The 22,894-nt window shown below is 51.2% G+C and overlaps 1 protein-coding gene across 1 annotated transcript in view; it reads left to right on the top strand.

The window, feature by feature from the left end:
* Positions 1-22,894, top strand: part of INPP5D (inositol polyphosphate-5-phosphatase D) — a 105,531-nt gene that overhangs the window by 62,222 nt on the left and 20,415 nt on the right. The window contains exons 7-18 of the mRNA XM_045559602.1: positions 993-1,073; positions 1,198-1,269; positions 2,315-2,438; positions 7,407-7,513; positions 9,472-9,574; positions 11,346-11,542; positions 11,959-12,076; positions 15,064-15,160; positions 15,576-15,714; positions 16,043-16,151; positions 16,295-16,383; positions 20,193-20,274. Of these exons, the coding sequence (XP_045415558.1) occupies positions 993-1,073; positions 1,198-1,269; positions 2,315-2,438; positions 7,407-7,513; positions 9,472-9,574; positions 11,346-11,542; positions 11,959-12,076; positions 15,064-15,160; positions 15,576-15,714; positions 16,043-16,151; positions 16,295-16,383; positions 20,193-20,274 (1,318 nt within the window). The remainder of the gene's footprint in view (positions 1-992; positions 1,074-1,197; positions 1,270-2,314; positions 2,439-7,406; positions 7,514-9,471; positions 9,575-11,345; positions 11,543-11,958; positions 12,077-15,063; positions 15,161-15,575; positions 15,715-16,042; positions 16,152-16,294; positions 16,384-20,192; positions 20,275-22,894) is intronic.

The following is a 22,894-nucleotide window of genomic DNA, read 5'->3' as shown; positions in this document are numbered from 1 at the left end:
GCTTATTAACTCTACAACCCCAGCACCTGGCAGCATGGCTAGTGTAGAACAGATGCCTCATAAATGTTTGTTCTGTGAATAAATGCTTGAGACTAGGCACTTGGTGCCAGGCAGACAGGGCTGCAGGTTTCTGTTCTGCCATTTACTAGCTGTGTGACCTTGGACAAGTAACTTCTGCTCTCTGGGCTCCTTGTATTATTCACCGAACGACTTTACTGAGCACCTTCGCTGGCCAGACACTGTTCTGAGCACCAAGGCTGCAGCATTGAACACAGCGCTGCCGGCCTCAATTCTCATGGAGCCTACATTCCGGGGGAGACAGACCATGAACCCCCAAAGGAAGGAGAGAACTTTAGCTCCTGGTGATTGGTATGGAATAAAGCAGGGTGACTTGATGGAGATGACCTGGTGGCTGTCTTAGAGACTGTGTGGTCAAGGAAGACCTCTTTGTGGGTCTGAGACCTGAATGACAAGGAGGTGTCCCTCCCAAGTGAGGTGGACTCTCTGGAGATCTTTAGACAGTAGAGCTCAAGGCAAATGGGAAGTGGATCCCGCCAAGCCCCAGGGGGAAGGGGAAGGGTCCGGGTAACTTTCTCCCTGTGGTGGGGAGGAGCTAGACAAGGGTTTTAAGCAGTGGGGTTGGTGCATTTTGGAAGTATTTTGGAAGTAGAACGGGAACAGCAGGCAGGAGAAGGAGGAGGAGGAAAGGTACCGCTCAGGGACAGTCCTAGAGCTTTGTTTAGGCACACGAGTGGGTGAGGCGAGAGGCACCAGGGCAGAGGCGGGTTTAGAGGGAAGAAGTGGTGAAGATCTATTTTTTGGCCTTGCGAATTTGGAGAAGATAGGCGATATCCCTGGTGTCCTCGTCAGCCAGTGGGGATAATAATAGTTCCTGCGGGGCCGTGGGGAGGCTGGAATGAGGGGAGGTGTGGAGAGTGCCTGCTCCACGCCTCCCAATGGCTCATGCTCACGGGCTCTGCCTCCTCCGCCAGGTGCCCGGTGAGGCCAATCCCATCAACATGGTGTCCAAGCTCAGCCAGCTGACCAGCCTGCTGTCCTCTATCGAAGACAAGGTACTCGTGGGGATCCTGCAGCTCCTCTTGGCCTCCCTGTGGTCCCCTCTCTGCACAGAGAATGCCCAGGCGGGCAGGCTTGGTGTCCCCTTTAACCCTCTGTCCCCAACACTGATGCCCACAGGTCAAGGCCTTGCTGCACGAAGGTCCCGAGTCTTCCCACCGGCGTTCCCTCATCCCTCCTGTCACCTTCGAGGTAAGTGGCCGTGGGGCAGCAGAGGCTGGCCTTGTGCTCTGCAGCTGGGGGCTGGGTCTGCACTGGTCCCTGTGGAAAGAGGGCTCTGGCCTTGGGCTGTGGGGCCCCAAGGAGCCCAACAGCTGAGAACGGCAGGCGGTGGAACCACCTTGCCGTGAAGTCGGTTAAACGTTGGAGCGGGTGGGTGCCCACAGGTGGCTGGGGGACCCCCTTCAGGGGACACTACAAGGGAACAGCTTCTTGTTGGCCTAAGATGCTCTATAAACTTTGTCCTTCTCAAAATGTGGGTGATGAGTGACATCAAACAGGGGCCTCCAAACAGGCTGCAGAGTAGTACCTCAAGGGGAGACGGGATCAGAAAGACAAAAAGGTGCAATTTCTGTGATTTCCCTGAGAGGGATGGATTAGAATCTGCAGGTTTGGGCCCAGAAATGTGCTTTTCTTAACAACATCCAGAGATTCTCATGCATCCAGCTGGCACTGGCCCCACATTCAGAAACACAGTCCAAGACCCCCTCCCCCAAATACTCATAGACACACACTCCCCACCACAAAGTCCTTTCTGGCCCCAGTGATAATCTTGTGTTAAGATAGATTTCCATTTTCCGAGCATGCCTAGGCAACTGTCTTTTTTCCTAATTATTATCAGTAAATGTTAAATTAGCGGTTGTAACAAGGCCCAGGAGTTTAAATCTATTACTAAAATCCTTTCTGGAAGCAGATGACACATCAGATTAATGAGTGCTGTGAAAGTAATCTGAATGAACCATTTGCAGCAGTTCACCTGCTTCCTCCACCAAACCTGTTGGGTTGGCAGCACAGCTCACACAATGGACGAGCTGGGCCCCCGAGAGTCCTAGTGACTCCCGTCCCCGTGGAAGTGTGCATGTGCGATGCTGCGGCAAGGGGGGTCAGGAAATAGAAGCCCCGTGGCCCCACTTGGGACACCAACCAAGGGTCACCCAGCCACATGGACAAGGGGCTCAGGGGTCAGCATTGCAAAAGCCAGGCAGAAATCAGTGAGCAACGTCTCTTCCTCTTGAAGGTGAAGTCGGAGTCTCTGGGCATCCCTCAGAAAATGCAGCTCAAAGTTGACGTTGAGTCTGGGAAACTGATCATTAAGAAGTCCAAGGATGGTTCCGAGGACAAGTTCTACAGCCACAAGAAAAGTAAGACCCCTTGTGCCCGTCACAGTCTCCTGCCAGTGCCCTACAGGTGACAGGTCAGGAGCAGATTCCGCCAGGTCCACCCACCCCTCTGCGGAGGGAGGGCTCACTGCCCTTCCCCTGCCTGTGGAACTCCTGCACTTCCCGGCTCCGCGGGAGGCCTCCCCTGCACCTCCCCACCTGTCTCACACACTCAGCACGCCCTGCCCTGGTGGTGCTTCTGGATGTGTGTGTGTGTGTGTGTGTGTGTGTGTGTGTGTGTGTGTGTGTCTTCCCCACCAGGAGCCAGTCTGATCCATCCTGTCCCTTCTCAGTGCCTGGTACAAGGCCCTGCACAGATGAGGTGTTGTTGACATCGGTAGCTGCTTTAGCACGGCATAAACCGAGAGGCAGTTTAGCACGACACTGGAGTACATGGACTCTGAAGCCAAACTGTCTAAATTCACATCCCAGCTCTGCTGCTCAGCAGCTGTGTGTCCTTGGACATGTCACGTAACCTCTCTTGGCCTCAGTTCGCTCACCTATAAAACAGGAGTGACAAAGATTACATGAACAGTACGTGTAAGGCTCCTTAGGATAGAGCCCGCCACGTGGCAGCTACTCTGAGGACCAGCTGTAATTATTAGCGGGTTCTGAGCACCTGAGGCTTTGCATTTTGCACCATCAAATCAGCTCATCCACAAACTGGGAACTATTCACAAAGCAAACGCTATGGACAAGCCATGGTGGGCAGGACACAGGACGGATAGGGCCCTGCCCACGTGGAGTGTAGATTCCCCAGGTTAGGCAGGTTAGGCAGGCCATCTGGGGTGCAGGAGGTGGGGGACAGCAGTGTGCCTGGCAGGGGCTGGTGATCAGCCCCAGAGTGGAGCAGAAGGTTGAGGAGAGCACAAGGTGCCCTGAGCGGTCCCCAGCACGGGCTGGTGGCCGATTGGTGACCCTTGAGGCTCTGGTTCTTTATTTAGGTGACCAGTAGGTTCCCCTGAGAAACCTGATAAATGCTATCGATGCTCCCCTCAAATAAATCCCCACCGTCGCTAACAGTCTGTGTCCCATGGCAGGTGTTCAGAGTCCCTCTGCTCTACAGTGGCACTTTTCATTCTTCAGTGTCTCACAGTCCGTTTAATGGGGCATGATTGGGGTTGCCACATTAGCAAATAAAAATACAGAAGGCCCAGTTAAATTTGAATTTCAGATAAATGGCGAGTAATTTTTGAGTATAAGCATGTGCCATGCAATGTAAGGACTCCCTGTGCCCATGTGAGAGGGTCTGGTGACCTGCTTCAGGTCAGAGTAGTGCTGGCACCTGCTGCTTCTCATGTTCCTTTGGCTTAAAATATTCAACATGCTAAGATGCCACATTTTGGGGGTAGTGTATCCTGAATCCCATCAATAGCCACCCTTGAGTCCCAGTTCAGCCACTTGTGACCTTGGTCTGGTGTCTTCTCTCTGGTCCTCAGTTTACCCTTCTGTCGAATGGGGATAGTAGTAGCACCCTGCAGGCCTGCCATGAGTCTTAATGGGTAAACATCAAAGCACACAGGGCCAGGCATGCAGGAGATGCTTGACACAATTGGCTGCTGCCACCACCGTCACCATTATAATTGTCCTTCCGATGTGGCTGTGAGGAAGGCAAATCTCAGGAAAAAGAGTCCCTGGTCACTGAGGGTGACAAGCTGTCATATTCCTGCAGAGTTGGGCTCATAGCACTGGGGCAGGGCCACTCTGGTGCCAGGTTGGGCAGGAGAAATGGGCAGTTGCTGATGGCTTGAGCAGGAGGCTGTGTTGGAAGTGATCCACTGAGAATGGCGCTTTCCTCATCTGTCCCGGAGAGAGGGTGGACCCAGCTTCGATAAGAGGAACTGGAAACCTGCGATGAGTGAAGAGATTGTCAGAGTGCCTGACTGTTCTAAAAAACTTGACATTGAAAGGGCACTCCTCCCAGGCAGGGTTCTGGGAAGCACTGTAAACTCTTGTCAATTCAATTCAATAGGCTATTTTAAAAAATATCTTCCATGTGCCAGCCCTTGCTTGTGAACTTTCTCTCAAAGAGTTTGCAGTTTAGAAGGGAATACATGTGTGCATGTATTAGAACGTGAGCCAGATCAAGGGTAGTCCTGAGGGAGGATTGATTAGCTCTATTGTGGGGTGCAGCAGGAAAGTGTCAGACCACAGAGATGGCTCTCCCCAGGGCTTTGAAGGGTGAATAGGAGTTCACCAAGCATGAGACAGGGAAGGCTGATGGGACTGAAAGAATGATGTGTGCAGGGAACTGAGCAGGGGGGTGGTGAAATCACATGTCACACATGGCTCATTGTGGCCCTGGAGGGAGAAGCAGGAGGTCACGCTGTCCCAGGTGTGTGCAAGGCCTTGAGTGCCAAAGTAAGGGTTGGAGCTGTTGCCACCGAGAGGTGGACATTCCCCTCTGCGGAAGCAGATCAGGGAGGGGTGAAAGCGCCACGCTGGAGATGAGTGGCCTTGAGAAAACTGAGCCCAGGCTAAGCTATTTCATTGGCACAGTGGTGCGCACCTGCAGTCCCAGCTACTCGGGAGGCTGAGGCAGGAGGATCACTTGAGCCCAAGAGTTCAAGACCAGCCTGGGCAACATAGTGAGCCCCCATCTCTTAAAAAAAAAAAAAATTGTGCTTTTTTTTTTTCAGACCAGGTTTGTGAGCCCTTAAGAGGACAGCTTGGGTGCCCAGAGCCTGCTAGCCTGTGAGGGCCATACCTACTTGGCTCCTGTCCTCCCCCTCCCCCAGCTGGTGGAGCTCCACTCGTGCTCTGTCAGAACACAATTACCTTTTCGCAAGTTCTCACCCTCAAGAGGGCAGGGTCTTTTCCTCATGCACCCTGGACTCTGCAGGCCCTAGTACTGGCCTTGGTACCTGGCAAGTGCGCACTCAGCAGATACTCAGCACCTGAGATGCTTGCAACGTTGCTCATAAATCCCACCTCCTCCCCTCAATGTGGGCCCTGCAGGGGCTGGAATGTGGATGTGTTTTGCCTAGCCCGCGGTCAGTTTCCCGTCGTGGTTATTACGATAAAGTGGAGCCCACCCAGAGGAAATCTGTGGTCGCAGGCATTGCAGCTTCCTTGCCCTGTTCTGGTTACCACGTTCATTGATAGCTTTGGCATCGTGGTCTTCTGTGCATGGGAACAGTCAGCTGCTGCATGACAAAATCATAAAGCACCTACTGTCTGCCAGGCGTTGTGGTGCAGAGGAGGACAGGCCATCCATTTACTTGCATGCACCCTCCGAGAGCATTTTCCCAAGAGGGTAAAGGCGAAAACAAATACACAAACATATAAACCAGGAATGCATCAGGGAGTGATAAATGCTAGGCTGGGGATTTAAATAGGAAAATATGACAATGGGGAAAGCCTCCCCAGGGACATGCACTTGAAGTGATACCTGAGTGTGGAGAAGACAGTGGCCACGCAAGACCCAGAGACAGGAGGGACCAGCTTGGCGTGACAGAAGGCCGGGCTGCTGGAGCTCAGAGGAGGCAGAGCCCGGGCAGGGAGCAGAGCACAGGGCTCACGGCTCCTCGGTGCAGGGAGCCTGTTAGAAGCTTGTAAGCAGGGGAGATGCACAATCGCACTTTAAAGAGAGAACTCTGGCTGCCATGTGAGAATAGAATAGAACAAGTGATGTGATTTTGATTTCCCTTTGGGGAGACTTCTGGCTCAGGGTGACAGCTGCAGTTGTATGCTGTCAGTGTTGTTCCCTTCCGAAAGGAACAACTCACAGGGACAGAGAATGAGAGAGCGACAACATTCCAAATGATGGAAAGCAGATGGATAATGGTAGCCAACTTACAGGGACCCAAAACTAACCAACCCCACTGTGGGGACACGCACAGCCAAGGATCACCCGACACTGGGGGGAGCCCGGGATGGGTGACAGTGGGACAAAAAGACAAAACACCAGAGGAAACAAATTCTGTAGATAAAAAGAAATGGGACCATGAGACAACATCCAGGTAAATGGATTCCTGGGTGATGAAGGAAGGCGCCGCGGTAAGGGCTCCGCGTCAGGCCTAGAGGTCACCAGTCGGAGACAGGAGACCCAGAGGCTCTGGGAAAGGCCCCAGCAGGACGGTGAGACTGATAAAAGGGTTTGGTTACAGGAAAAAGAGTTACAAACTGGGGGAGAGTTAGAAACAGTGAAAAAACATGGCAATTATTAACTCCAGGAAAAACAAAAAGTTGTGTAGGAAAAGAAAAGCTATTAGGGCTGGTCTGTCAGTAGTATTTCCATAATCACAATAACGTGAACACTGAGTGCTTAGCTGGCCAAAATTATGATATAATTATTGGAAGGATGATGCAGAGGCTGGAATTATGCATTAGCAGGGAATGAAGGGGTGGCAGGTGGTGTGAGTGAATCTTCATCTTCCATAGTCACTATGTGATAGGAAATATCTAAAACTGAAGCACCAGAAAGTAGCAGCCTAAGCATGATTTTTAGAAACATGGAGTAAAATTCCAAGAGGATCCACTAAGAAATGTAACTGGTGGCCTCTAAGGAGTGGGACATTGGAGAGACATGGGGCTGGGGAGGGGTGCTATCATTTGCAAAAACATAGAACCATTTGACCCTTACTAATTGATGAAAATAGAAGGTAAAAATTTGGAATTTAGAAATCCCTTAAAAAACAAAGAAGAAGGGAGGAAGAGTAAGGAAAGAAAGGAGAAGGAAGGAGAGAGGGGAGGGAGGAAGAAAGCTGACCCTACTCGGGCCAGGCCACCTCTTGCTTGTTCCGACACCACCTTTCCCAAGGCTGAGCCCCTCCCAGGAAGAGCAGCCAGGAGCAGAGGGATCTGGGAGACCAGACACAGGTTCGGGGCTCAGCCTGGGGCCAGGAAGGTCGGGGGAGCTGATGTCAGGTGCCTGGAACATGGTGGAGACTCTGTACACATTGGCTGACTGATGGATAAATGAATAAGTTGATTTCTGTTTCTCTTCAGTCCTGCAGCTCATCAAGTCACAGAAGTTTCTAAACAAGTTGGTAATTTTGGTGGAAACGGAGAAGGAGAAGATCCTGAGGAAGGAGTATGTTTTTGCTGACTCCAAAGTAAGTGACAAGAAACTTCTGAGATGGGCCAAGAGGGGACTGGAGGGACACATGTGCTTTGGGGCTCTCTGTGTGCCAGGGAGTGCACATCATGAGCTCACTCAGTTCCCAGAACAGCCCCTTTCTCACCGGGAAAGCTGAGCTCAGAGAGGTTAGGACCATGTTCCAGGCTGGCATTTGAGCAGTTGCAGCTCCGGCTGTCCCAGAGCATGGTGGCGACCCACTGTGCCATGCTGCCTCTAGGCCGGGGTGCATCCTTTATCATCTGCCTGTCACCCAGCCCCAGGCCTGGTTGGGAGGCTTATTAGCTTCTCTAGGCTGGACTTGGGAGCCCTTTGGGGCACCTCTCCCTGGCTTTAAATCTGCATCCCAACAAGGCTTCCCCTTCTACACTTTGCCCCATTGTGCAGAAGGGAGACCCCCTGCCAGGACCGGCCCCTGGGGTAAGAGGTGCTGAGAGCCAGTGGGAAGACCGGGCTCGCCTGCGTGCAGCCAGAGCCGGGTGCTCTGAGACCTGACCCCTCGCCTCAGAAATTTGAACCAGGGTCCAAAACCCATCATCGCACCCTCACTGTTTGTGCTCTACTGTAGAGCTTGCACGAGGCAGTGAGAATGGATTGCAGGGAAGTTAGGGCACCCATCATTCCAGGAGCTGGCGGACACCCCATGTGGGGCACCTCAGACAAGGCCAAGGGACAAGGGCTCCTGGTGTGGGGTCACAGCGGCTGCCCCTGCCAAGTGCCCGGACCCCACTGCTACTTGCACCTGCAAAGTGGCAGGGGTGGGCTGGTGGGAGATCTGGGGGTGCCTAGAGCTGCAGGAATGACAGGCAAGGGCTGGGAGAAAGAAGGGAGTGGGGGCCGAGCAGGCGGTGGGAGGCGGAGAGAAAGACCGCCTGGCTGGGCAGAGCTCATGGCACGTGAGCATAGGTCCAAAACCCAGTTCTGCCCCATTGCCGCAAGCTCAGAAGGATGGAGACACGGGGATAAACTGAGGCATGGAACCATGCGCCACCCCCAACTACAGGCAGGTTTCAACAAAGATAGTCATTACACTTCCATGAGCTGGTTAATTCAGAGGGGGCTTACTGAGATTTGCAATTATTAGGTTGGATCCTATGAAATTACTGTGTTTGTAGGTATGAAACAGTCAAAGATTGGTCATGTCTCATGGTCCAACCTGCAATTTTGTGTGCCCCCGTTCAAAGTCAGCCTGCTCTATGGACTGAGACTGAGACAGGGCAGAGTCTGCGTTGGGCCCCACGTGTACCCGAGGAGAATAAGAGAAAAATATTAAGGAGGCTGTGGCAGCCTTCATGTGCTCTTTTCTTTTTAATTAGTTTCTCTAATTTAAGTTTTCTTTTATTACGTAAGTGATCTATTCTCATCGGTGATACAGTAGCAAATACAAAGAAGCAAACATTTAAAATAAAAACACCCACATACCCCTAGTTAACCTTGGACTATAACCTTCCGGATGTTTTTTAAAAATAAAAATACGATGATGCCATTCATACTGTTTTGACAACTAACTTTTCATACTTAATGATACATTGCAGCCATCTCTTCTTGTTGATAAAGTATTTCTGGGCAACACTATGGTATTCTAGCTTATGGATGGTCCATAATACAATTATTAACGAATCCCCTAACATGGGACATTAAGATTGTTCCTGATTTTTTTCTGTATTGAAACGTGCTGCAGGGCCTTGTTGGGATCTCTGTGCAGTTCCTGATTGTTTTCTTGTGTTTTCCTGATATTGTCCGAGTTTGCAGCGGAATGGCTGGGTCAGACAAGCCACTTAGCTTACAACTTTGCATGCGTGTTTCCAGGTTGGTGTCCTGGAAGTTCGTACTGATTTACACTCCTCAGTTTTCTAGAAGCTGCCAAGTCCTTTGCACCGGGTAGTGTGCAGGGAGGCAGAGCCTGTCTGAGTCTGTCCGCCCTTCCATCCCTAGAAGAGAGAAGGCTTCTGCCAGCTGCTGCAGCAGATGAAGAACAGGCACTCGGAGCAGCCGGAGCCCGACATGATCACCATCTTCATCGGCACCTGGAACATGGGTAGGTCCCCGCGCCCCTCCCCCAGCCGCCCTGCTTTGGCTCCATTTTCCTGCGTCGGCCATCCTCAGATGGGGTTAGGGGGGCTGTACCCCTCTCTCTTTCTTCCTTGCCCCGAGACAATGGGTAATAACAATGAGCTCTGGAACTACTGCACCCCAAGAGCAGCTGGAGTGCCTTTGCATGTCTAAATTGGCAAGTTTTAGGGAAAGGGTCTGAATATCTAGGCAAAGGGGCTGGTGGGTACCCTGCCAGCCTTAGGCAGCTCGCCAAGGAGCCCCAGGCCTGGAAGAAAGACATCCCCCTATTGAGAGAGAGAGAGACAGGTAGATAGATTGATAGAGGATGCTCAGTTAAATTTAAATTCATATAAACAACACATCATTTTTTAGTATAGGTATTTAGCTAGAAATAAATAAATTCTAAATATATATACCAAATATATGTTTATATTCTAATATATTTTATATACTAAATATATAAATATATTATACTAAATATTTCATGTATTTAGCTAGAAATAAATACTAAAGAGATATTAAATAATATATTGTATTAAATACATATGCTATGTATTTATATACTAATATATACTTACATACTAAATATACATATTCTACTAAGTATAAATTGTCCTAAGTAATTTTTTAGAGTAGGTATTCAGCTAGAAATAAATTGTTAGATAGAAGTCCAGTTAAATCTGAATTTCAGATAAACAGCTATTGCATGGGGCATGCCTATTCTAAAAACTACCCATTTCTCTGAAATTCTAATATAACTGGGTGTCCTATGTCCCGAGCAGAGTCAGGCCCACCCCAACAGCGTTGGGAGGAGGGGAGAGCAGCAGCCCTTCCTGGAGGGGCAGGGACCTTCTGGACAGGAACCGACAGCGTGGGACTTGTGGCCCACCTGGCCGAGTGGAGGACGGGCCGGGGCTTCAGGAGGGAAGGCGGGAGGCTCCAGGTCCCGGGGGTTTCTGCTGCTCTGCTCTCCTGAGCCGGTTCTGCGTGGCGTTAGCCCTCCTGTGCCTCCACACCTCCCGGGCTGGCCAGTGCAAGCCCAGATGTCCTAGGGGCCAGAGCAGCACTGAAGGAGAGCCCTGGCCAGTGCCCTGGGAGTCTCGTGTCTCTTACCAGCTGCCTGATTTCCTCTGCTGTGGACACAGTCAGGGCTGTCCTTTGCACAGTGGTGGGGGTGGGGAAAGTTTGCTCATCTTTAAGGGCATTGTGGGAGAAGCAGACCTCTCATTATTCCTTGATTAAGCTGCTTTGATTCAGTTTTGAAATGGGGTGGGGGGGCTTCCACATTCTTCCCGTTTCTCTAGCTGACACCCGTGCATCTCAGCTCTGGGCTGGGCTCTGACTCTTGCAAGGGAGCTTTTGTTGTCTCCTGACAATGAGGTAGAAGCCGCCATTCTAAACTCGTCAGCTTACTTGGCTGTCTCTGAAATAGAATGGAAGTTCCCTGAGGAACAAAACTGTGTCTCAATTGCCACGGCAGCCCCAAAGCGTAGGACAGTGTTTGACATCGGGAAATCTTCCAGTGTTTCTATTCTTTGAAACTTAATGTTATCTTTAAAAGGAGGCTTAACTGAGTTCTGCCCCCGGCTGACATCCTGGGCACTCAGGTCTCCATCTCACATTTGGTTGGCCGCCTGGATGACCTTTCGTGATCATGTGACCTCCCCGCACACATGCCCTGCTCTGTTTTGAATTCTGATGCTGTTGACCGGATGTGCCTCTGACTCACTTGGTGTTGGGTTTTGCTGTTGAAGGTAACGCCCCCCCTCCCAAGAAGATCACGTCCTGGTTTCTCTCCAAGGGGCAGGGAAAGACGCGGGACGACTCTGCTGACTACATCCCCCACGACATTTACGTGATCGGCACCCAGGAGGACCCCCTGGGTGAGAAGGAGTGGCTGGAGATCCTCAAACAGTCCCTGCAAGAAATCACCAGCATGACTTTTAAAACAGTGAGCAGCTGGCCGCACCCCGGGTGGGCTCCGGGACAGGGGCTTTGCTCAGGAGGAGGGTCTCAGAAGCCAGGGCAGGCTCAGCCTATCACCTCTCCACTTCCAAAGATGTCAGGGGGCTCAGTGGTCCCCCCACTTCCAGGGCCAGAGAGCTGCACCTGTATTCGGAAATGGATGGAGTCCATGGGGTGTTGCTGAAACCTGCTGGGTCCTCTGGCCTCCCCGCCCTCATCAGCCCCATTCTCATCTTTAAGATGCTTTGTTGCATCGGTTGGGCATCACTAGGAGTGCCCCCGAGATTAGGGATTGCAGACAGGGTACCCCCCACCCAGGGCGGGGATGGGTGTCAATCGCCATGCTCTGGCTCCAAGCCCTGCACCTTGGCCAAGGGTCACAACCTTGTCCCTCCCCACCAGGTGGCCATCCACACGCTCTGGAACATCCGCATGGTGGTGCTGGCCAAGCCAGAGCACGAGAACCGCATCAGCCACATCTGCACAGACACTGTGAAGACGGGCATCGCAAACACGCTGGGTGAGCAGGGAGGGGTCCTCCAGCATGCTGGGCCTCAGCTCCCACGCCCCTGTCCTCTGGGCCCTCCTGGCCTTCCCGGATTAGAAACAGGGTCCTAGGCAAGCGGAATGATTGGCCTCTGTAGCTGAAACGCACTCGGGGTCCACACCAGTGCTTGTGGGGCTCTGGCTAAACCACAGGCTCGACTCAGTCATTCTTAGGGGGAGCCCGAGAGTCCAAGTTTCTGACAAGCTCCCAGGTGACGTCAGTGCTGCTGGTCGGTTCCTGGACCCCACTTTGAGGTGCAAGAACCTACCACAGGGTTGACAATCTTTTGCGGGAAAGGGACGGATACTAAGTATTTTAGGCTTTGCAGGCCATACACAACCGCTCGTCTCTGGCTTTGTAGCACAAAAGCAGCCACGGCCACCACAAAAGTGAACAGGAGTGGCTGTGTGCTAGTAAGACCTTATGTGCAAACACAGGCTCGGGGTGTCTGGCCCCGACCCCGGTCCTCACCACCCAGGGTGGATCTGGAAGCATCAGTTGAAAGTCAGTGGGGACTAATCAGGGTGCGTCAGAGAACCAAATGAGAGCAGGAAGGCCTCGTGGGGGTGGGAGTGTGAGTCCGTGGGGGTGTGCCCTATATCCATGAGCGTGGGCTTGTCAGTGTGTGAGTGCGCGAGTCTGTGTATGTGTGTTCGTGCTTATGTGCGTGTGAGTGGAGGGGTGTGCATGAGTCCCTGTGCCTGTGTGTGGTACATGTGGGGACCTGCACACACTCAGGGCCTCGGGGGTCGTCGAGGGCGAGGCCCGTGGTTTCTGGTGGTTAGAGTCAGGGACAGGACAGGGTCCCAGAGGTAACAGGAAACAGAAGAACTGCTGCAGTCGAACGGGAAAAGCTCTCTCGGCTTTTCTGCTGACAAACCGCAAACTGCCCACGTCCACCCCCACCCGTCCCCCTTCCTTCCTGCCACAGTGGCAGGTGGGGCTGGCGCGGCTGCCGTGGGCTATGCCCACGCCCTTCTGTGGCCTGGGAGCTGCCGTGTCCAGGGTCCGCCTCTCCTGGCCTCCAGCCTCACCTGCCAGCCCCTGCCCCCGCCCCACCTCGTGGGATCCACCCGAGTCTCTTGTTGCAACAGAAAACCACCCTACGCCCCTCCCCGGGCCAGGCCTGGCCTCTGGCTACTGCCTCAGCTTCATCATCGCAGCTTCGGGCTGGGCCGGGGTTAGCTCCTGGCGGGAGGCCTGCTTGCGTGCACGCACCAGCGGACCGTGGGGAAGAGCAGGTGTGCGGGCGAAGAGGTGTGTGGCATGGGGCACAGAGGCGCCGGGCACAACCAGAGATGGGTGCTCAGGGGCCTCTCGGAGCAGGCCCAGGAGACGGAAGTCTGAGGGGTGAGGAGGGCAGAGTCTGAGCTTCACAGCCATTGTCCCCTTTCCCTTCTCCCCTCCCGTGGGGCCAGCCTGCCTTCTCCACTACCCGGAAGTGGCTCCCAGCCATTAGCGCAGGCCCCGTGGTGCGGCTCAGGCCTTTCTGAGAGCACACCCCGTGCAAGGCTGGGTGCGACATGCTTTATGAGCACGATCTCGTTGGTCATAAACACTCAGTGGCGGCAGGGACTGTTCTCCCCATTCACAGAGGAAGAAACTCAGGCTACGGGGAAGTGCCTTAACTTGCCTAAGAACCAGTGATAAGAAAGTGATGGACAGGGACTGAAACCCAGGTGGGGCTCAGCCCCGACAGTTCAACCCCAGGCTGCCCTGCAGGAAGGGAAGGAGAGGCCCCCCAAGTGGGGCCGGAGGGCAGGAAGCCTCTGCTCTGCCTGGCTCTGCTTCCCACTGACAGCTGCAGGTCCCCACTCCGAGACTTGAGCTGGCTGTGCCAGACGACCGCTGAAGTCCTGCCGCTGACGGTCTACCCGGAGCCATCCAGCCGAAATGAAACAGGAGCTAAATAGATCTTTTTAAATTTTCTAATAGCCACATTAAAAATAAAAGGAAACAAGTGAAGCTAATTTTAATAATAGACTTTATTGAACCTCATACATCCAAAACGCTATCATTTCACTAGGTATTCAACGTACAGGGTTGCTAGATGTTTCACATCCTGGCTTTCTCACAAGGCCACTATGCCAGCGTTTGCTTTATACTCACGCCTGTCTCGATGCGGACCAGCTGTTGCAAGTGGCTCGTGGCTGCTGTACTGGGCAGAGCAGGTTCTCAAAGGGGTTGACCAACTTTTTCTGTAAAAGGCCAGATGGTGACACTTCAGGCTCTGTGGGCCATGCGGTCTCTGTGGTGACTGCTCAGCTCTGTCATGTAGCCTAAAAGCAGCGGCAGACAATACCAGGGCTGTGTTCCAATCAAATGCTCTTTATAAGCACTGAAATTTGAATTTCATATTTTAATATGTCACAAAAGGTTATTTTTCTTTTGATTTCTTTCCCTAATCATCTAAAAATATAAAAACCATGTTTAGCTGGCAGTGGGCCAGTGTTTGCCCGCTCATGGCCTGGAGGGTTTGTGAAGCACAAATTACTGGGCGCACCCCATAATTTGATTCAGTAGGTCTTGCTGGTGGGGGGGGGTGCCTGAGAATTTGCCCTCCCCACAAGTTCCCGGTGCTGCCCTGGGGAACACGCTTTGAGAACCGCTAGTCTAAAATAGATCAGAACGTAGGCAGAAAAGGTGTGATCTCAGTGTGAGTTTGGGTCTCACCTAGAGCCCTGAGTGAGCTGGGAGGGAGGTCAGGCTGCCAGCCCATGCACCTCCTTCTGAATCTTATTCCGGAGGCTTCTGGCTGCTTCTATCAATCATCCCTGGCCGCTTGGTGCGCTGGTCACTTTACAGAGAGAGACGCCAGGAGTGGGTTACGGCATCCTCCTGGTCTTCCTGGCCCCCTGGGCCTCTCACCTGCCTCTTACTCTGGCCTTACCTTGACTTCCTACCCCGTAGCAGGTTTGCCTGTTTGATATTTTGATTCTTCTTTCTCCTCCTCCCTTTAGGGAACAAAGGAGCTGTGGGGGTGTCCTTCATGTTCAACGGAACCTCCTTGGGGTTTGTGAACAGCCACTTGACTTCAGGAAGTGAAAAGAAACTCAGGTAACGCAGCCCATCCCCGGGGGCCGGAGCTGGGTTGTTTGCCCACCGACCTCACACCCCGCAACACCAGGGCCCCCTCCTGGGACCTTTTGGGTGTCCTACGGCCTTTGAGGGCTTTTCATGGTCTCATTAAAGGCAACTGCAGCACAATAGTGACCTCATGTGTGGATGAATTTTGTCTGAAGGTCAGAAAAGATATGTCCTTGTGTCATTAACCTGATGTACCCCAACACCACTCCATTACTGAAGGGACAACCTCATGGGGCGTCTTGACAGAGCAAAGCCTGTTCTGCCTATCAATCCATGAAGGCAGCTGCAGCCATCTAGAATGTTCCCTACTCTGATTCCCTGCTGAGCAGCTGAGTGCCATAGCACAGTGACCCCGTACTAGGTGGCCGCTTTTACCTTGCATTAGGCGAAACCAAAACTATATGAACATTCTCCGCTTCCTGGCCCTGGGAGACAAGAAACTGAGTCCCTTCAACATCACTCACCGCTTCACCCACCTCTTCTGGCTGGGAGATCTCAACTACCGCGTGGATCTGCCCACCTGGGTAAGAAAACACCCCCCGGGGGCTGGGGCTGGGACGGCACAGGATGGGCTCCTTGAGTCAGCTCCAGGCAGACAGTCGGGGAGTCACAAGGACCGAGCTGGGCCGACACCTGCTCCCCCAGGGACTCACTGCTGCTCCTGCTGCGGAGCCTCAGCCTCTCCTCTCGGTTCCCCCTGCTCTCACTCAGCTCCCACGTAACTGTCACGGCCACCCCTTCTCCCATCACTCTGCCACCTGGCTCAGCCAGCTCCCGGCCATAGCCCCTCAGTGGCCCAGATGGGAAGGGAAGGGGTGTTTCACCCGTGGCCGGGGCATGTCCTTATTCCAGGAGGCAGAAACCATTATCCAGAAAATCAAGCAGCAGCAATACGCGGACCTCCTGTCCCACGACCAGCTGCTCACAGAGAGGAAGGAGCAGAAAGTTTTCCTGCACTTCGGTAAGAATGCCAGGCCCGGCTCCTGGACCGGCTCCCCTTTCCCCAGTGTCCTTACGGGGGAGGATCATGCTGGAGAGTAGGGAAAGTCGACCAGATGTGACACTTGGGGGATCAAAATTGAAACCACGGTGTCTGTGTTTCAGAGGAGGAAGAAATCACGTTTGCACCGACCTACCGTTTCGAGAGACTGACTCGGGACAAATACGCCTACACTAAGCAGAAAGCAACGGGGGTGAGTCCTCTTCCAGAAACTCCCTGCCCTCCGCTGCCACCCCTCTCCTGTCTGTGCCCAAAGGCAAACAGAAAGTAGAAAGCATCCTTGTCTACTAGGCCAGGGGGGAAAAAAAGGCAAGGAAAGAGCAAACATTAGAAATCAAGTGATTTGTGTCACGGGAAAAGGGCATCTGGCCTTGTGCAACATGCTGGACTGGTAACCCTCGTGATTTACCTTCTGTCCAGGTGTTCTAAGATTCTGAGAGGTTTTCAAACCATTATTTCCTTAACTGGGTTCTGAAGCTCATTAAAAAAAATGTCCTGTGATCAAATATACTTGCTAAACTGCCAAGTGAATCAACATCCAACAGGTTTCTTCACTGCAGGACTTACCAGAGCCTTTACGGGTGTAAGAGTGTTATGGTTCTCCATGAGAAATCTGTGTGCCAAACTCAATTGCTCATGGAATACCAATTAATAGCTTATGAGGCCACTTGTATTCCAAAGAACAGTGTTTGGGGAAAGATGCAATAAAAATATTTATTTATTCATTTGTTCAAAGGTATTTACTGGTGGCCTAATGAGAGTTAGGCATTGTCGTAGGTGTCGGGAGAGCAGAGATGAATGAGATGTCTTCCCCGAGGAGTTTATGGTAGGGAAGACAAGAGAAGTGCACAATTGCCTGTAACTGGAGACAGAACAGGGCGATGGCCAATGCATTGCAGAGCAGTCAGAGAAGGACACGGCCACGGGCCGGGGCAGGATCAGGGAAGCCAGCCCACGGCAGGGTCCTGAGGGTCAGAGGGCTGCGGTGGTGAGGTGCCCAGGGCAGCTAGCCGTCTAGGGAAAGGGAGAACAAGTTTAAAATGTCATCTGAAAGAGTTCTGGCCGTCACCTGGGCTCGCTCAACTGGCAGGGGCGGGAGCCAGTCAGAACTGCTCCCATGAATGAGGCTGAGAGCCCAGGACAGGACACCCTCTTATGAGGTGTTCGCTGACTGCCTCGTGGATGGGCTCCGGGGGCCTAAAGACACCGTCAGGGCAGGACCACAGGGGCACATGTGCGGCTGATGCAGGAGGGCCTGGTTTGACTTGGGTTCACGTTGAAACAGACGGGGGCCTGAGTTGGGAGAGTGGGGTGTACTGGATGCCAGGAGGTGACAGGCAACAGGAAGCCACTGAAAGTTCTGCTGGGCACTGGTGGCATCAAAGTGGCACAGAAAGAATTTTCGTCACGTCATTATATAAAGGATGAGGATGACGCAGGGAACCAGTGAGGAGGCGGTTATGGTGTTTCCAGCTGAGCAGTAATTTGGGCCTCAGGGAGAAAAACAGTGAAAATGAAAGCAAAAGAGAAAAGCAGGATCCATTGCAAGAGCTGATTGCCCTTGATAAACACTGGAAAATCGGAAGGCAGACGGAGCTGGCTTGGAAGGAAAAAAATAGAACTTGTTTTCAGACTTACCGATCCTACAGCGTTAGTGGGAAATCTCAGAAAGTATCCAGAAGGCAGTCAAAATAGTCACGTGTCGCTTAATGATGCAAATGTGTCTTTAGGCGTTTTCATTGTGCAAACGTCGCAGGGTGGCCCCTACACAAGCCTGGGTGGGTGGGCAGCCCCCTGCTGCTCCTGGGCTGCAGAGCTGCTCAGCATGACTGCCCTGGACACGCAGGCCACTGTGACACATGGTAGGTGTCTATGTCTGCACACCCTGGATGAGTCAGTCGGTCACTGGCCAGTGCACGTGAAGGCCTAGGGACATTATTGGTCACTGCTGCAGACTTTATCAGCACTGCACACTTAGGCTGCACTTAATTTATTTAAAAATTTTCTCTCTTCAATAATAAACTTTAGCTTATTGTAAGTTTTTTTTCTGTTTTAAAGTTTTGGTTTTTTTTTTTTATTTTTAAAACTTTTATTAAAAACTAAGACACAAACACGCACGTTAGCCATTATGATGGCTATGACACCACGAGGTGTTAGGAATTTTTCAGCTTCATTGTTGGCTTATAGACCACTGTCTTCCGTGCAGTCCGTCCCTGTGGCGTGTGACTTACTTACAGAGCGACACAGGTGGTCCTAGGTGCAGCTGATGCTGAGAACTACACTGTTAAGAAGCAGCTGTTTGGCAGCATCCATGAAAACTAAACATGCACCTACCCTGTGATTCAATGATTCCACTCTGGTGTGTACTCAAAAGAAATTAGTACATTTGTTTACCAAAAGATAGGTCCAAGAATGTTTACAGCAGCTGTGTTCATAATCTCAAAAACTGGAGGCCGGGCGCGGTGGCTCACGCCTGTAATCCTAGCTCTGGGAGGCCGAGGCGGGTGGATCGCTCGAGGTCAGGAGTTCGAGACCAGCCTGAGCAAGAGTGAGACCCCGTCTCTACTAAAAATAGAAATAAATTATCTGGCCAACTAAAAATATATATACAAAAAAATTAGCCGGGCATGGTGGCTCATGCCTGTAGTCCCAGCTACTCGGGAGGCTGAGGCAGTAGGATCGCTTAAGCCCAGGAGTCTGAGGTTGCTGTGAGCTAGGCTGATGCCACGGCACTCACTCTAGCCCGGGCAACAAAGTGAGACTCTGTCTCAAAAAAAAAAAAAAAAAAACTGGAAACAACTCTGTCCATTAATGGTAGGATAGATAAATGTGGTATATATGGACAATGGAAAGCTACTTCCATGACAAAATGAAAGGAATTTTATAAGCGATGAAATGGGTGAAAGAGCCAGACACAAAAATATATGTACTGCATGGGTGCATTTACATAAGTTCCGGGATAGGCAACATTAGTCAGGGGAGCTGTGAGTCCCAGCAGTGTGCCCCTCTAGGAGGTGCCGGCATTGGCAAGGAAGGGGCAGGAGGAAACCCTTCGGGGATGATGGGAACGTTCTGGGTCTTGCTCTGGGTGGTGTTAAGTGGGCGTGTGCAAATGTAAACGAACATCAGTCTGTACACTTAATAGCATACTTTACTGTCTGTAAGTTGTGCCTCAACTTAAAAGAAATGTCAGTGAGTGGTTCAGAGGTAGAAGTAGTGAAAATAGAGCATTTTTGGAAGAAAATTGGTAAAAGGAGGAAAAGAGAAGGTAATGAAGGATATGGCAGAGGTAGGCTCCTAGGTGAATACCTTTATGTTTGAAGACAGAGAAGAAAGAGCTAGAACATGAGGGGATAAGGATATTGATTGCAGAGGGTGGTTATTACCAGTTTACTGTACCTATCACACCCCAGGGATGTCCTGCTCACCGCTGTAGCCTGAGGCCCTGCAGGGGGCTCGTCATGCAGTAGGTATTGTTTCATTGGATGGGTGGGTGGATGAGTGTGTGAATGGGTGGGTGGATGAAAGGGTGGGTGAATGAGGGGATGAGTGGGGAGATGAGTAGTTGGGAAGATAAATAGGTAGATGGGTAGATGAATGGGGGGCCTGCTGGCTAGAGTATGTTGTTAAAGTAAGTTAGCTGGAGAAGGTGAGTAGAGTCGGGGTTGAAAATACAGGTGGAGGGGTTCATCTGAGTAGGAAAGAAAGTAATTGAAGGTGAAGATACAAGAGCTACTGAAGTAGGCAGGAGGACAGGTGAGGGAACACAAGGTGAATTGATCTTCACCTAAAGCAGGAGTCCAGGACGTCTGAAAGTGTGGGGCACGGCACTGGAGTTGGGACTCGAAGCAATGAAAAGAGTTCAAAGCCGCCTGTGGGCGATTCTACAAAGCCAGCTGCAGATGAATTCGAGGATTGCAGAGGCCACCAGTTAATGCTTTCTGTTACTGATTGAAAAATAAGCAGCAGGCATTTTGCAAAACCTGTGACTCTGATTTGCAGATGAAGTACAACTTGCCCTCCTGGTGCGACCGGGTCCTCTGGAAGTCGTATCCCCTGGTGCATGTGGTGTGTCAGTCCTATGGTGAGTGGAAACGCTGGGCGAAGGCAGACCAGGTTCAGAGAACAGCACCACGTAGGGAGGCAGGACTGCCCTAAAATGAAAGGGCTTTGGTCTATTCATCTGTAAAACAGGAGCACTCCCTCCAGCCCCAGCCAGGTGACCTGAAAGAGCTGGCGTGTCCCCACCCATCTGGGGCTGCAACGATAAATATCCCCTGCTTTGGGAGACATTTGCATTACGGCACACTTTTTAAAAGAAATTCAGTTTTATTTCTTTTGAAAAGAACATATTAGGTTGGAACCATATGAACGTGGTGTTTTTATCTGTCAAAAATGATCAACTATTGGAAATTTATATGGTTCAACCTACTATATAAGTGCACATACATGTATTTGGGGAAGTTTAAACATAAATTGAGTTAAATTGGTGAAAAAGGGATAATATACAGTATTAAAATAAATAATTATGGAATAAGTTATATAAACAATTAAATAACTGTTGACCCTCAAAATTTAAGGTATGCTGAAGGAGTTCTTAATTGCCTCAATGCTCATTCTTAAAAGCTACCAATTAGTGACTATTACTTTGCAAAGTGAGACCTTAAAAATTCACAGGGCAGAATTACTTGGAACACTTTATGGACTGAGAATCATGGTATTATTTTTAGAGCATCTCAAATTCCCAGACAATGGTGTCCAAAGAAGGGTCATCTGGTCCCCAGGTGCACCTCACATGAGCAAGTCACGGGCCAGGATCCCCAGATGGGCAGCTCATGACCCCAGGCCTGTCCATCAGGGCACCCCTGACCCCAACCTCCCTCAGAGTGAGGGGCATGGGGACTCTTGCTACTGCCCAGTGGCCACCTTCCTGGCTCCCACTCTCTCTGGGGACCAGCAAACCAGTCCCACAAATTTAACTCTGGTCCCACAAGTTGAACTGATTTCCATTCCTTTCTTCTATTGCTGAATAACAAACCACCCTAAAACCTAGTGGCTTAAAGCAACCATTTATTTGCTCATAATTCTCTGGGCCAGACTGAATTTGGACTGCTTCTCTCTGCTCAAGTTGGTGTTGGCTGGGCATGGTCAGGTGGGAGCCCACTCGGATCTGGAGTTGGCTGGCTGTAGGTGGGGGCAAGGGTGGTAACTCATCCTCCAGCAGGTTAGGGCAGGCGTCTTCACTTCCTGGTCTCAGGGTTTCTATCTGCAAGACTCACCTATGGGAAATATGGATATTTTTAAGACTCTATTTGCCTCACATTTACAAGGTCTCATTGGCCAAAGGAAGTCACATGGCCAAGCCCAAAGTCACTGTGGTAGGAGGCCACAGAGGGTGTGGTTACTGGGAGGTGTGGTTTCATTGAGGGCCACACAGCCAACAGTCTACCTCCCAGGTTTGAGGGCACATTGTGGTGCCATTGCTATTAGGTTTGATGCATATCTAAAATATTTTGAGAACATTAAGGAAAATCTGCTTATCAATGTTTTAACTTCTCCCTGGAACACCCTCTCCTCCGCAGCAACCCAAAACTGGTAGCCCTGCAGCCAGCCCAACTCCTGAACTCCATCCTTTCCTGCTTCGCACAGCACTGGGCCACTCTGATTTCTTCCTGCTCATGTCCATGTCCAGACAGCTTTTAGGCTGATGCCCTCCCGGGAAACATTATCCTCTTTCTTCCCTGGATAACCTTTCCACCTGGACCCTTGACTCCACCTCCTGCTCCTCCACAGCCAGTGGCCCCGCTCTCTTCCTTCTCATCAAGCTTTCTCCATTCCATCTCATTGTTTCAGTTTGGCTTTCTGGTGATCCTTAACAAGGGAAGTTTGTTATGTTTCTTCACCAAATGATGAATTTTCTGCTCGTATCCTTTGGTTGGTTGAGTAGTGGGGTGCTCATCTTTTGTTGCTGATATGTAAAAGCTCTATAGAAAAGAATGTCAAATCTGCTTTATCACCCTCTTGGTCTCCTGTGCTGTTTTTCCTTTGCCTGCCCATTCATGGTTGGTGTATCCTGGAATTCCATCCTCATCTCTTCTCACCCTTCACATCTTCCCTGTGAAAGCCCAGATGTCCTCATGGCTTCTGCTGCCACCTAATTTCATGACTCCAAATATAAAGATAAATCTCCAGCTTTGAGTATCCAGGTTCCTGCCAGATATCTCCCACTGGCTGTCTCAAAAGCACTCAGTCTGGTAGAACTATTATTCCTTTTCTCTTCCCCTGCAACTGTGCTCTGGTGCCTTCTCTTCTCATCCAAGCTCCAAGCTCTTTAACAGAAGTGTCTACACTCAGTGTCTACACTTCGTCACCTTCCACTCTCTCCTGATCCTGCAAGGCACTGTGTGGTGGGGAAAGTGTCCTGTCTCTCTCACTGATGAGCTGAATGACAATAAGTCCTCATGCCACTCTGCAACTTGGGCTCCGCACCAGTAAAATACAGTGATCAGAGCAGAAAAATCTCCATGGTTCACACTCCATAATCTATTTAAAAATTCACGAGTCAGCCAGGTGCAGTGGCTCAGACCTGTAATCTCAGCACTTTGGGAGGCTGAGGCAGGAGGATCACTTGAGCCCAGGAGTTGGAGGTTGCAGTGAGCTATGATGCCACTGCACTCCAGCCTGGGCAACAGAATGAGACTCTG

The sequence above is a fragment of the Lemur catta genome, chromosome 8 (genome assembly GCF_020740605.2).
Source record: "Lemur catta isolate mLemCat1 chromosome 8, mLemCat1.pri, whole genome shotgun sequence".
NCBI lineage: Eukaryota > Metazoa > Chordata > Mammalia > Primates > Lemuridae > Lemur > Lemur catta.
The sequence above is the reverse complement of the archived record's forward strand: the minus strand, read 5'-3'. Positions and strand labels throughout refer to the sequence as shown.